The sequence below is a fragment of the Euprymna scolopes genome, chromosome 9 (genome assembly GCF_053919585.1).
Source record: "Euprymna scolopes isolate OS-2025 chromosome 9, ASM5391958v1, whole genome shotgun sequence".
Taxonomy (NCBI): domain Eukaryota; kingdom Metazoa; phylum Mollusca; class Cephalopoda; order Sepiida; family Sepiolidae; genus Euprymna; species Euprymna scolopes.
The window spans coordinates 151,581,413-151,596,253 of NC_136490.1; the positions used below are offsets into that span (position 1 = coordinate 151,581,413).

Below are 14,841 nucleotides of genomic sequence, written 5' to 3' on the forward strand. Positions count from 1 at the left end.
TCATGAGATCGGCATCGTTTTTAAGCTCGACCCTTTGGGTGACAAAGTGAAAAATTGGCTAAAACCATTAATTCCTTCACCCTCAACTGGGTACTTTTCTACAAACAGGGGTCGCTTTTTTCGCCAATATTTTCGAAAGTCGTCCTCTCTTTTCAATTGAGTAGCCTTAATTTAAACCTATGTCACTTCCGGTTTGGTGATGGGCGCAACTATTTAAACAACCTATACCTCATTTGATTTGCCTTTTATTCCTCTATAATTTCACCTGTTCATATTTGACTTTTAATTGAAATATTCTAGTGTTCACGTCAATTTAAAAAAATAACTCCAAATTGAGGAGGCAAAAAGAAAGTCCACACAATGGAAAATTGTTATTTAAATGTAACTTTAGGACATTAATGCAACATAAATACATCAGGAGCACAATGAACTAGTTAATATTTAGTAGCATAGCCCTTCTGCAATTTGACGGTCTTCAATCTTTTGGGAATTCCTTGAATTAGACTGAGTAACACTCCGGGGAAAGGGGATTCCACTTTTTTAAAATTTTTGTCCAAAGTTCTTCCAAATTTGAAATTTTATCATTGCATAGCTGTTGCTTGATGTAATTGCATACGTTTTCGATAGGATTGACGTCTGGAGATTGTGCTGGCCAATCCAAACACGGAATATCATGCTCTTCCAGGAACCTCTTGACATTACCAGCTGTGTGAATGAGAGCATTATCCTGCATAAAGATAGGATTATAATCCAAATTCTGACCAAAGTAGGGTGGAAAATGCTCAGTCACCATATTACTGTACTTGGTCGAATGAATTCGACTTTGCAAGCGAAGTATAAGCCCTGGACCATTGGTACTAATAATGCCCCACACCAAAACTGAACCTCCACCACCTTGCAGCATTGAAACTGAGCACCTAGGATTAAATTGTTCGTCTTTTCTCCAACGGATGTACTGCCTACCATCACTGCCTAGCCTATTGAACTTGCTTCTGTCACTAAAAAGCACTTTTGACCAATATGAAGAGTCATGATCTTCATTGTATCTGACGAAGTCCAGACGGCGATTTCTGTTCTTTACAGAAATCATTGGCTTGCGTCTTGCAATATATCCTTGCAAATTAAATTCCTTTAATCTTTTCTTGACAGTAGAAAGAGAGCACTTTTTAACAAGATTGCACTGTTGTTGGATTTGGGGAACCATTTCAAATCTGTTTTTTAGGCTACGGATCTTGATAGCATTGTCTTCCCTGTTAGAAGTAACTCTAGTACGACAAAATTTAGGGCCATCACGAACACTGCCGGTGTTTTGGTGCTTTTGCACAGTCTTTCGTACCGTTTTCTCATCACATTTCAATCTATGGCCGATTTCTTGATTGGATAAACCAGAAAGGTGAAGATTAATGAGCTCCTGACGATCACTAAGAGAAAGTCGTGGCATATGGACTAAATGTTACGCTGTATAACCTGGAACAACAACAATTACGATTAGAGATGCTCTGTTGCCTGTTGACGATATTTTAAACTGATTTAAGGGCGATAATTTAAGCTAGTTTTAAGCGAATTTGTTGCTGCGGACTTTCTTTTTGCCTCCTGAATTTGAAGTTATTTTTTAAAATTGACGTGAACACTAGAATATTTCAATCAAAAGTCAAATATGAACAGGTAAAATTATAGAGGAATAAAAGGCGAATCAAATGAAATATAGTTTGTTTAAATAGTTGCATTAAATTAAGCTTAAATTTGCAGTTTTTGAAAAGAATTACAAGTGCGGACTTTCTTTTTGCCGACACTGTATGTAATATATATAATATATGTAATATATATAATATATGCCATATTTAATGTAATATATGTAATATATGTAACATATATAATATATGTAATATATGTAATATTTAATGTAATACATGCAATATATGTAATATATGCAATATATGTAATATATATAACATATATAATATATGCCATATTAAATGTAATATATGTAATATATGTAACATATATAATATATATAATATATATATAGTATATGCCATATTTTATGTAATATATGTAATATATATGTAATATATGCCATATTTAATGTAATATATGCAATATATGTAATATATGCAATATATATATAATATATGTAATATCAGTCCTCGCGCAAAAGAGCAGGGCACAAAATGATTAAAATAATAATAATAGAACAAAGACTTTCGCTGGCGAGGACTACTATTGACCGTAACTAGTTACACATTCCTTTTGAAATTTTCATCTCTATTTTTCTTGTTATAGACTCAATATTTGTTAATGAAACCTATATGAAATATGTTCCTTATTAAATTTTAAAGATTTTCTATTCTGAAAGAAGTTTTAAAAAATTTAATCTAAAAAAGTTATTTCAAAGTTTTGTTAAAAAAAAATTCAGATTTTCTCATAATTCAGACCTGTATTACAAAGAGGGGGTTGAAAAAATGAGTTGTGGTGTGAGGAGAAATATAAACTGAAACAGAGAGAATATTCAGACCTGCAATAATACAAAAGGGGGGTTCAAAAATGAGTTGTGGTGTGTAGAGAAATACAAACTGGAATAGAGAGAAGGAGAGTTTTAAAATATAACCTTAAAAAGATAAGATACGTTAGAAAAGCATTTCATCCAAGGCATGAAAATTGTTAAACAAAATGTTTTTACTATAGGCTTTAAAAATAAAGGTACAAGATTCAATTTGAAATTTATTTATCTTCAAAGTGCACTTTTATAAATTCTACAAAGTAAGGTATAAAAATTTAATTTAAATTGAATCAAAAAATTACCGTGGATTTATTTTATGTAATGTACATTCTGTTGCAATTTAAAAACATTATCTTTCATCTAGCAATTAATGATATAGATATAAAATTTTCAACGATTTTTTTAAAGTGCAACAGAATGCACATTACATAAAATAAATCCAAGGTAATTTTTTGATTCAATTTAAATTAAATTTTTATACCTTACTTTGTAAAATTTATAAAAGTGCACTTTTAAGATAAATAAATTTTTAATTGAATCTTGAGTCTTTATTTTTAACATTTTGTTTAACAATTTTCATGCCTTGGATGAAATGCTTTTCTAACTTGTATATAATATATGCCATATTAAATGTAACGTATATAATATATGCCATATTAAATGTAACATATATAATATATGCCATATTAAATGTAACGTATATAATATATGCCATATTAAATGTAACGTATATAATATATGCCATATTAAATGTAACGTATATAATATATGCCATATTAAATGTAACGTATATAATATATGCCATATTAAATGTAACGTATATAATATATGCCATATTAAATGTAACGTATATAATATATGCCATATTAAATGTAACGTATATAATATATGCCATATTAAATGTAACGTATATAATATATGCCATATTAAATGTAACGTATATAATATATGCCATATTAAATGTAACATATATAATATATGCCATATTAAATGTAACGTATATAATATATGCCATATTAAATGTAACGTATATAATATATGCCATATTAAATGTAACGTATATAATATATGCCATAGAATAAAACCATCAAATCCTCCTTTGATTGAAGCCATTAAATTTGTCTTTTGCTGTTTCCCTCTTCAATGGTTGCGGTTGTTTCTTAGTCCAAATTCCATTATAGTTTTGGTCATTTTATGTTTCAGTTTCAGAATGATAGCCACAGGCCACTTTACATCCCTTACGTCTCTGCTTTTTTCCAAGTTTGCCGTAGTGCTTGACCTTTCTTATTCTTCTGACATGAGTTCATCATAAGAGTAATCATTCTCATCCTCGATCATTTGTGTCAATGACCTCCTCATTCATGTGTTGTTATACGCTGTATATATTTTCCTCTGAGGGGATACATTAATTCGTAATTCATACAACATTTATCCAGTTAAGACATATCACCGATTTAAACTTTCTTTTTTTTTTCTTTTTTTTTTTTTTTACATGTGTGGCAGCATCTTTATAAAAGGTTGGTTGGTTTGTCTTTTTTTCTTCTTTTTTTTTACATGTGTGGCAACATCTTTATAAAAGGTTGGTTGGTTTGCCTTTTTTTTTTCTTTTTCTTTTTTACTCACGTTCACCTCCAACAGGGCATATCGCCACGTGGATATAAGGGGCTACTATTTGGGGCCATTTAAACCACAGCATGATGAAAGACGAACAAGATATTGGTTTACGTTACATTTAAACTTCTGTATGTCAGTTCAGTTAGAGAAGCAGGTATCAGGAAGGGAATTCCAAAGTCTAGCTATTCGAGTGGTCTGTTACAGTTAAGTTTAAAAAACAGTAATCGCCAACCCATGAAAATAGGTTTGATATTTCATGTTATTTTGTCAAACTTAAGTATTAAATAGCATTGCAAGTGCATTTAAAATTAGAGAATGGTTATGATGTAAATTGATAAACGAATCAATATAGTCAAATAGAATTGAGAAAAGAACAGACAAGATTTAGGCAAAAGGGAACGAGGGAATAACTTGTAACAAGAACCAGATACATATAAAGGCATAGCTTATAGCAGTTAGCACTCACAAATTCATTTTTACTCGATGATTTTTCGTAATTTTTGGATATATTACTATTTTCGGCATGACAAGTATGTAATATTACTTTTGCTTAAAACAACACATTTAAAAAAATCGATTTATCGATTTGTATCTTAACAAGCACTATAATTATTTCTGGTTGAAAACGCAGACCGGCAACCGTAAAAATTAACATGATGTTCGCACTTGTGCATTTTAAACACCCCAGAAAATTAAATTTTCATTTTATGATAGTCCGATGTTTCGTGATATTTATAATTAGTATTCAGATCCCATTCTGTTCCTTCTTTTTGTCTATTTAATATTACTAAAAAGATATTTAAACCAAAAATATCAATTGAATGTGTTTTCTTTTGTGTCTGGCATGTTACTAATCCTATGACAATAATAACAATAATCTGGGATGGGTTCAAGCGCTATGTTATGAGATCAATTTGGTAATGTTACACTTTTTTTAAATGGAAGTCGCTTCAGACAAGACGTGAAGCCACTTAATGTACGGAACTAACAAGAACGAAAGACGATTATCGTGAAGACCAGAGGTTCCTATTGACCTTAGTTTTCCAAAGTAGAGAGAAAGCAGTTAGCAGGAAGAGAGTTCCACAAACGGTTCTTGGAACGAAGCTACACAAATAGGAAGCTGCATTATCATGAGGTAGCAAAACAATAAATTGATGAAGACCACTAGACCAATGGGTCAAATGAGCTGGAACAAAAGAAGCAGGGAACAAATACGACAATTCTGAAGAACATATGCCATAATAGTATTTAAAGAAAAGACTGAGACTAGCAACATTAAGGTTATAAATCGCATGTTCATTGCTAATTGCAGGTTCTGTCATGCTGCATGGAGGGACTTGGTGAAATGAATTTGATGGCGCCAAATGAAATAGAAAAATAAAAAATAAATGATCTTAAATGGAACACATACATCAAGTCTGTTGCCAAGGCCGCTGGAAAAATGGTGGGATCCTTCTATGAATCCAGTAGATATCTCACTGCTGATGCAATTCTCTATCTATATAAGAGCCAGGTACGTCCAAGGATGGAGTACTATTGCCACATCTGGAGCTGCTAGAAAGGACTTATCCTGCCGTGAAAGAGTTCAAAATAGACTTCATAGCCTCGTAGGAGATGTCCTTTTCTCTTCCCTGCAACCTCTTTCTCACAGAAGAGATGTTGCGAGTTTGTATTTGCTTTATCGTTATTTTCATGGCAAGTGCTCGGCTGAGCTCCAATCTATGGCCCCCCTCGCCAAATTTTCACAAAAAACAATCGTCTAGCAGAAAACACTATCAATAATTTTCCCCACTCTTTATCTGTGCCTAAACCTAAACATAGATTCCATTAACAAAGGTTCTTTCTTATAACTGCACGCCTGTCTTCCGTTTTACTTTTTTCCAGCTGATTACAATATGGTTGTCTTCAAGTCTAACGTAAACAAGTTCTTGATGAGCCATTCCACTTAAGTTAACAAATTTACCGAATTTCCATTACTAACGATTACTATATTGTCCAATTTCTACTGTACACTCTTTAACCCTTATCCTCGAGTGTCCTCTGGGCCTTGTAAAAAATAAAAAATAAAAATAAAATAAGATTACACAATTTATAAAAAGTATCTTTATCTAAACCAACAAATATAGTATAACCCCGGGATACGTTTTTTTTCAGGTTATGATGTGGACTGCTATATTTGTCCGGTCGCTAGTTACGGTATTTGCCCCGCCTAACGGTGTTATTTATAATGTCATTTGATTATATACATGTATATTATATACTGTATTTTGTTACTAATTTATATATGTACTGTATAAAATTTTGCTTAGGCCCCGCAATACGGCTATTTCATCTTATGATCCATTAATGCCATATCCTGGGATTCTACTGTAACTGAAATTTATACAAACATTTGGGCAGATGTCATAAACCTTCAACAAAAATCAACTTTTCGTTCTTTGTTGGCTGAATGTGGCGGCGACTGATAAGTAACGAAATTTAATATAGTACTTCTTTGTTTGAAATGAAACGCCTCCCCCTTCCCCCACTTTTCGTTTGCGTTTTGATGCATGCACCAGACTCGAAATAACGTTTTAACATTTTCACCAAAAGGGAGCAACAAGGGTTTTCCGGTAGTCTGAAAAAATGGAAAGTTTAATAAATTCTATCATAGAGAATAAATTTCTGTCTAAAAAAAAATGATGAGGGAAGGGGAACTAACACAAATTTTAGTCGAAAAATTTACACGTAAATTAATAACACTGCATAACAAGTATTTTTAATATCCCGCCTATATTAACATGCCTGTATTTTTTTTTATGCATAACTAGCAGTTCAGCCCGGCTTTACTCGGGCCCTATGTACTGTTCATAACTTTGTGTGCATATGTATATATATATTAAAAAGTTTAATTCATGTCTAGATAACCTACATCTAAAATTTCAAATGTTTAGATCCAAAATTGGCGGAGGAGTTTGGTAGAGTCTGCAAAGGTGAACTCTGTAAACTTTGACATCTTGGCAACTAAATTTTCGCCCAAAAACTGATTAAAAAGCTTGCTGTATGCCTGAATACCCTTTATGTAAAACTTCAAATGTTTAGACCAAAAATTGGCTGAATAGTTTCCTAGAGACCGCAAAAGTCAAATCTTTTGAACTTTACCATCTTGGCAGCCAAATTTTCGGCCAAAAGCTGATTAAAAAGTTTGCACTATGTCTGAATACACTGTATCTAAAATTTCAAATGTTTAGACCAAAAATTGACTGAGTAATCTGGTAGAGACCGCAGAGATCAATTCTTTTAAAACTTTGACACCATTTTGGCTCCTTAACATTTATTGTTTTGCGCTCAAATCAAATTATAAAGTTTGGCCTATGTCCAAGTAATCTACATTTAAAATTTCAAGTGTTTAGACCCAAATTTGTGGAGGAGTTCGGTAGAGTTTCAAAGGTCAATTCTTTGAACTGTGACCCCTTGACAGCCGAAAATTGTTTAAAAAAGATTTTCCCATATCTCAATACTCCTTATGTCAAATCTCATGTCTGTAGACTGAAAATTGACAGAGTAGTTTACTAGAGAAATGTACACTCACGGACACACACACCGAGACAATTTAACTTTTATAGATATATACATTAGCATTAAGTAGCTCCGAAACGGTGCGTATTCTCCTGATGACTCGATATTATCTGTAAGATGCTATGAAATACATCCCAAAAACATGATTATATCCAAGTTTACAAGTGAATAAACTAAGAAATGCAATGAAATACCTCAGAAAAAAAACGATAAACATCATTCTATACAAGTAAAAGAAAAAGAAAAACTAAGATGAGGAAGGCCTTAAAAAGACGCGTTTTCTCTCTTGACAACCAACATTAACTTTATCCGAAATGGATTACTTCACAAGTGAAAACAGCTGATAAACATTATTATATACAAGCCTATAAGGTAAGCTGTTTCTTTCACAACACAACATCTGTTATTCGCTTGCTTGATGGCGGGTTTCTTCTATTGTTCTGGTAGTAATTTTTATCCTCAATCTTTTTTTCTTATGATTCCTATGCGAGGCCCTCACCAATCGGAGGCCCTAGGTGGCTGCCTAATTTGCTTATGCCTAAGACCGGCTTTGCTTGCTGAAGTTTACAAATAACATTTTCATAGGTCTGTCACACAGAAGTTTGAGCAAGTATTATCGTTGTTTTGACATGTTTAAACTTGGAAAAGTTTTTTTATCATTCTATTACAATTAAGTTTGATGTATTATTTTTATTATCTGCTAAACTTAAACTAGCAATTTCATTTTGTACGATTGTCACATTTAAGCTTGCACTCAAATTTTAACTAGTCTGTCATATCTAATTTTTAACAACAATTTTTCTTGGTCTGTTATACTTAAAGTTAAAATGCAATTTTCTTAGGTGTGTCACATACGAGTATAAATTTTAGTTAGCATTTTAATTGATCTGTCTGTAGCTGTGGTAAAGTAACAAAGTCCTGTTCACTGTTGAAGTGACATCATGCACATGCTATTAAAAATTATGAATATTTAACCTTACAAAATGTCTAATGCAATAAAAGGTTTAACCGAACAAAATATTTAACGCAACAAAATGTTTAACGCAATAAAATATTTAACGCAACAAAATGTTTAACGCAACAAAATGTTTAACCAAACAAAATATTGAACACAACAAAATGTTTAACCAAACAAAATGTTTAACGCAACAAAATATTTAACCAAACAAAATGTTTAACCAAACAAAATATTTAATACAACAAAATGTTTTACCCAACAAAATGTTTAGCCAAACAAAATGTTTAACCAAATGAAATGTTTAACCGAACAAAATATTTAACACAACAAAATGTTTGACGCAACAAAATGTTTAATGCAACAAAATGTTTAACCAAACCAAATGTTTAACCAAACAAAATATTTAACCTAACAAAATGTTTAACTAAACAAAATATTTAACCAAACAGAATGTTTAACCGAACAAAATATTTAACGCAACAAAATGTTTTATTTAATGCAACAAAATGTTTAACCAAACAAAATATTTAACGCAACAAAATGTTTTACCAAACAAAATATTTAACGCAACAAAATATTTAACCCAACAAAATGTTTAACCAAACAAAATGATTAACCCAACAAAATATTTAACCAAACAAAATATTTAATCAAACAAAATGTTCAACCAAACAGAATGTTTAACCGAACAAAATATTTAACGCAACAAAATGTTTAACCAAACAAAATGTTTAACCAAACAAAATGTTTAACCGAACAAAATATTTAACGCAACAAAATATTTAACGCAACAAAATGTTTAACCCAACAAAATGTTTAACCAAACAAAATGACTAATTTAAGTCATATTAACTTTTGTTCATCAACGTACTTACAAATGTAAATTGCTTCTTTCATTTATTTTGACAATATTTCCAATTAATAAGAGATTTAAAAAAAAAAAAAAAGCATTAGAAAACTTTTGGTTTGATTGTTTTGTTTTACAGCATATCAATCCTTTTCAGATTATTTAATGCCGAATCCAGATATTTTGGAAATAGTATTCATATTGCATCCATGAAATACACCCCAAAAAAACATGATTATATCCAAGTTTATGAGTGAATAAACTAAGAAATGCAATAAAATGCCTCAGAAATAAACGATGAACACCATTCTATACAAGTAAAAAAAAATGGAAGAAAAACTAAGATGAGCAAGGCCTTAGAATGTTATTTTGTAGAAGGTTTTTATTCTTCAAGCTCTTTGTATCTTCAATCCCCGTTTTTTTAATGAGATAATAGGCACACATAGTGGGTTTTATTGATATGACATTGCTACATATATATATAGTCATACACGTACAGTACTGTTTCGCTGTTTCACAGCTCATCAGTGCGGCTAGACAGACAACTACTTCAAGCCAGGATCGAAACCCGACCGTCTGTACGACAGGCAAGGCTCCTAACCACTACTCTATCAGCGGATGCTGTGTGAATCATGAGTTTAACGATGTTTTGAAATCGTCCGAACTACCTCTGCTCGATTTGTTTTACACAAAGAGCACCACTTACACATTAATGGTAATTCGTGTATCACTTCTCAATATGTTCAACTCAAGATGAGGAGCATTATATATATATATATATATATATATATATATATATATATATATATATATATATATATATATATATATATATAATGTATTTGTGTGTATTTCAGAATCATATTTTTAGCATTATCAGTCATCAAGCGATGCCGGAAGGCAGGCTGAGTATTTGACCTTTCTTTGCCTTTGGAGTAGAATGTCTACATTTCTTGACCTGGTGTAACTGGCCTCATCATCATCATTATTATCTAGCAATTACCTTCCTTGCCCTGGCAGGAGTGATGGGATGAGAAAGGGATTTTTGCCTGTTTATTTTAGTTTGAGTTAGCCAGTCTCAAAAGAGGACGAAGAACTTCGTGCTCTGTCAGAAATAGTTTTTGACGTTAAACATAATGTTTCAGGTTTTTCTTATTATCCTGTTGGAATAACCATCTCTCCCCACACAAAAGATGGCCCTCCATCATCAACGATGCTTTTTGTAGCTTACTAACATAAGACTCTTCACCACCTTGAGCTCCATCGTCACTCTGTAAGAAAAGGCGTCCCATACCATTGGGACTCTCCACCACTATGACATGGAGAAAATTTCAAGAGGCGTGTTTTCGTTATGTCAATATCGTTGGAAGCCATCAGGACCATCTAGATTGAATTTTTTCTCATCAGAAAACAGAACATTCTTCCACTTCTCAACGTCCCATGTTTGGTAATTCCGACCAAACCTTAAGTGGTCAACCTTGTGATGTGGAAGCAAGCGAGGAATTTGTTTACGCTTTTTATTTACCATGTCTTTTTGTCGTGTCATGTGATGGTTACTGGAGTACAATCAGCATCTGTGAATGCCTTATTTGACTAGAACAAAGTCCCCTGTCTCTAACAACAACCCATCTTATTCTCCTACGCAATGCAGGAGAAATTGGGGGGGGGGGCTTACCAGTGGATATGTTTTTCCATAATTCTCACTGTTCTTTAGAAAGTTGCAAATCAGTTTTACTTAGCTGCGATCCCCCGCTGTGACGAACCTTGCTTATGGAGATTTAGAATTCGAGCATGCTAAACTTCAGTAAGCTAATAAGTGATTGCTCATCTGTAACTAAAAAACAATTTATATCCCTAGTCTTATAATTTTAATCAAGTGTAAACTGCTTTGTTTTATAAAAATGTAAATTTCTAAATTAAAGGTTTGGAGTGTAGCTTTTTTTTTCCATAACTTTTTAGGTTATAATATTGGTTGGAGAAGTCTAAAATCTATCCTTAAAAAAAAAAGGTTTCTTTTTAATGATTTTCAAGTGGTTTTAAATTTTTGATCAGGAGTGTATGTGTGTTTTAAACTTGAATAAAAAATGAATTGTGTGTTAGCCCATTACAACAAGTGTTGGCGGTTTTTATAATAGGCAACAAGAATATCATCATTTAAATATGTGTATATGTTTTAGGATTCACTTCTAAACTAATTAACCAATCATTATGAATTTTGGAAACAGATGCTAGGTGTGAGGGCCGGTAATCTGTGCTATATTTAGTTTATTTTAGTTTTATGCAGAAAGGGCAAAGAGGAGGTGAAAGCCTTTCATGACAATTCAGATATGAAAACTGACAATATGGATGTGGCCATCGTAGTTCAAACCAATGTTGAATTTGTCACAATTTAAGAATGTTTTTGTTTTATATATTTTTTTATAACAAATACACATACAAATGAAACGCATTCGTTTTATTTTTTGATACTGATACAAGCGTTGCTAAGGAGAAAAAAAATCTAATGTGTGTTGTGGATTAGTTTCTGAAACAAATTTGCTAATTGAGTGAATGTTTTCCGTTTCTTTTTCAGCTGCTCTCATAGAAGGAACAATACTATGCATGCATGGAGGATTGTCCCCGGATTTGATTGATCTTAACCAGGTTTGTTTTTGTTTCTTTATTACACTAGTTTCATAGTGTGCAAGCAGGACTACCAGGCGTTGTCCACGAATCTAAGAAAATAGAATTAAAAAAGGGCATGTCACAGCGTTCTTTAAGACCCTTCCCCTTCTCTCTCTCTTTCTCTTTCTCTTTGAACGCATCTCTCTCTCTCTCTCTCTCTCTCTCTCTCTCTCTCTCTCTCTCTCAAACTTTTCATTCTCTCTTTCTTTCTCATTCATACACAACTGCTTCAATATAACATAAAGCAAAAAAGAAAAGATCAGCAGGCATTGTTTTTTGGAAAAAGTAAATGTAATAAAATCTATATAAATAAAACAGTAGATGTATGTGCGTGTAAATATTTAACCGATAAACTCTTAAACTACTAATCACATGACACTCAAATTAACAGGAAATGATAATCATACAATAAGGATGGTTTATAACGAGTAAAACCTTTGTTTTGGATTAATTACGTGTACATAAATATATTGGCAAGTTGAAATTCAAAATGTTCACTTCAACTTGTCAACATATTTCTATTACTTTTGCACATACGCAAATTCATTCATAGTTTGAAGTGGTTTAATTTTAAATCTTTCTTATCTATCTGTCGAAAGCTCACATAGTAAGAAATGCGGCTGGAGTGCTAAATATTTTGGTTTCGATGTTAGCTGATGACACAGAAGTCATATTTTTTAATCTTTCGAAATCAGTACTATATATTAGGTACAATATAATATTCAATAAAGAATTTGCTCTGAAATAATAATAACGAATTCTGTATGAATTATATATATATTTAAGTATATTTTATGATCAAACAAGACCAGGTGCTCCCCACTCGTTTTTAATAAAAATCACTACAAATGCTATCATTTAGTCCTTGGTGACAGCAAGTGATGAATATTGCAGTATTTTTTTTTTTTATTTACCCTTTTAGCATAATAATAAGAGTGTTCGCTGGAAGACCAGGGTTCAATCCTCGGTAAAGTCATACTGTAATGTGGCTATTACAGTTCAAACCTCTCTCAGACTCCCACGCCATCAGGCCCCATCGAAAAGGAACAAACCAATAAAAATAAATCAATCCGACTTGGCTTTTCTTTATTTTTTAACACAAGTCGTTTATTACCGTTTTTCTTTCTCCCCATCTCGATACCAGTCTTTCGCTGCCACTACGTGGGGCCACATGTCCATCTCCCCTGGTGGTTTTTCTTTCTGCTTCACTACATGCCGGCCAAAGACAGCCATTTCTTGTCTTCGACTTTACACATCCATCTTGTTCAGCTGCACTTTTTCTTCTCCGACTATGTGCTGTTCTTTTTTTCTTTTTCTTGTCATGCCAGCTCGTGCACATTTTCTAATTTGCATATATGCTTTTTTTCGGCTACTGCTGCTAATATCCTGATATTTTCACATGCCTTTATATGCATTCTGTTACAATGCCAAAGACTTTAAAAATAATACTTGATGCTCCCTTACAAAGCATTCATCATTATAAGGGGAGGATCAAGGGCAAGTGGGGTAATCCTGGGAATAGAATGGCACCCTCCTTTACCCATCGGTGTAGCAGATAATGCATAAGTAGCCTTCAAGTTGGCTTTGACTACAATCAGCCTTAGTTTTTTCTTACTATAACCTGCTTGGGCTTGTACTAAAATTGGAGTATGTAAAACTTCTAAATGTATCTTTGGTGGCTTCTGAGTTTTAGCAAAACTTACAGACAGACTGGAATAGTAATTACTACCTGGTATTGCCTGGGGCAAAATTGTAACATAACTTGTATCCCTCTCTCTTTCTGTCTTCCTTGTTTCCTCCTCTACCTCTCTTCTTTGCCCAGTCCATTCCTCTCTCTGGACATTTACTCACACAGAAATCGAGTCAGCATAAAAAAATAACTGAAAAATCAGAGTTATTTTCCTTTGTATAATAACATTAAAAGATGTGTGTACATCTTGATAACATTAAATGATATCAATGGCCATTTGACTCTAAAAACATTAATCTTTTTAAAATTATTTTAGATATTATACATCCAAAGTTATGGCGATAATATGCCAAAGTATGGCATAAGGGTCTACTTCACAAGATTTCCAGCTACGGTATAACTGGAAATGTTTTTTCAATCATTAAATCATTTCTCTCCGATAGGCTCATAAGAGTAGTGGTAGATGGTCAAAAATCGGAGGCCTGCAATATAAATGCTGGAGTCCCTCAGGGGTCAATCTTGGGCCCAACTCTCTTCCTGATCTACATCAATGACCTCCCTAAACACATACTTAAATCATTCGTTGACATCTATGCTGATGACACGACCATCTATGGCAACACATCAAAGGCTGTAAATGACGAAGTTCTATCTGATTCTCTCTCCTCTGATCTCGAGCGCGTGGTTCAGTGGGGGAAGATGTGGCTAGTTACCTTTAATGCATCCAAAACCAAACTCCTATCCTTACATCATCAACGCTCTGATCCCCAGCTGGCATCAATTGTGATGGATGGCTCTCGTCTGGGTGAGGCCCCGTGTTTTGACAAGCTTCTGGGTTTGACCTTTACTCCTGATCTGAAATGGAACACGTACATCAAGTCTGTTGCTAAGGTCGCTGGAAAGATGGTGGGATCCTTCTACCGCTCCAGAAGATATCTCACTGCTGATGCAATTCTCTATCTATATAGAAGCCAAGTACGGCCAAGGATGGAATACTGCTGCCATATCTG

At 33.0% G+C, this 14,841-nt stretch overlaps 2 protein-coding genes across 2 annotated transcripts in view; one reads left to right on the top strand and one right to left on the bottom strand.

Moving 5' to 3' along the window:
- The window catches only part of LOC145284926 (uncharacterized), an 85,298-nt gene that overhangs the window by 43,669 nt on the left and 26,788 nt on the right, over positions 1 to 14,841 (top strand). The window contains exon 5 of the mRNA XM_080134021.1: positions 12,050 to 12,120. Coding sequence (XP_079990147.1) covers positions 12,050 to 12,120 — 71 coding nt within the window. The remainder of the gene's footprint in view (positions 1 to 12,049; positions 12,121 to 14,841) is intronic.
- The window catches only part of LOC145284925 (glutamate decarboxylase 1-like), a 287,476-nt gene that overhangs the window by 3,291 nt on the left and 269,344 nt on the right, over positions 1 to 14,841 (bottom strand). The gene's annotated exons all lie outside the window — the stretch shown is intronic.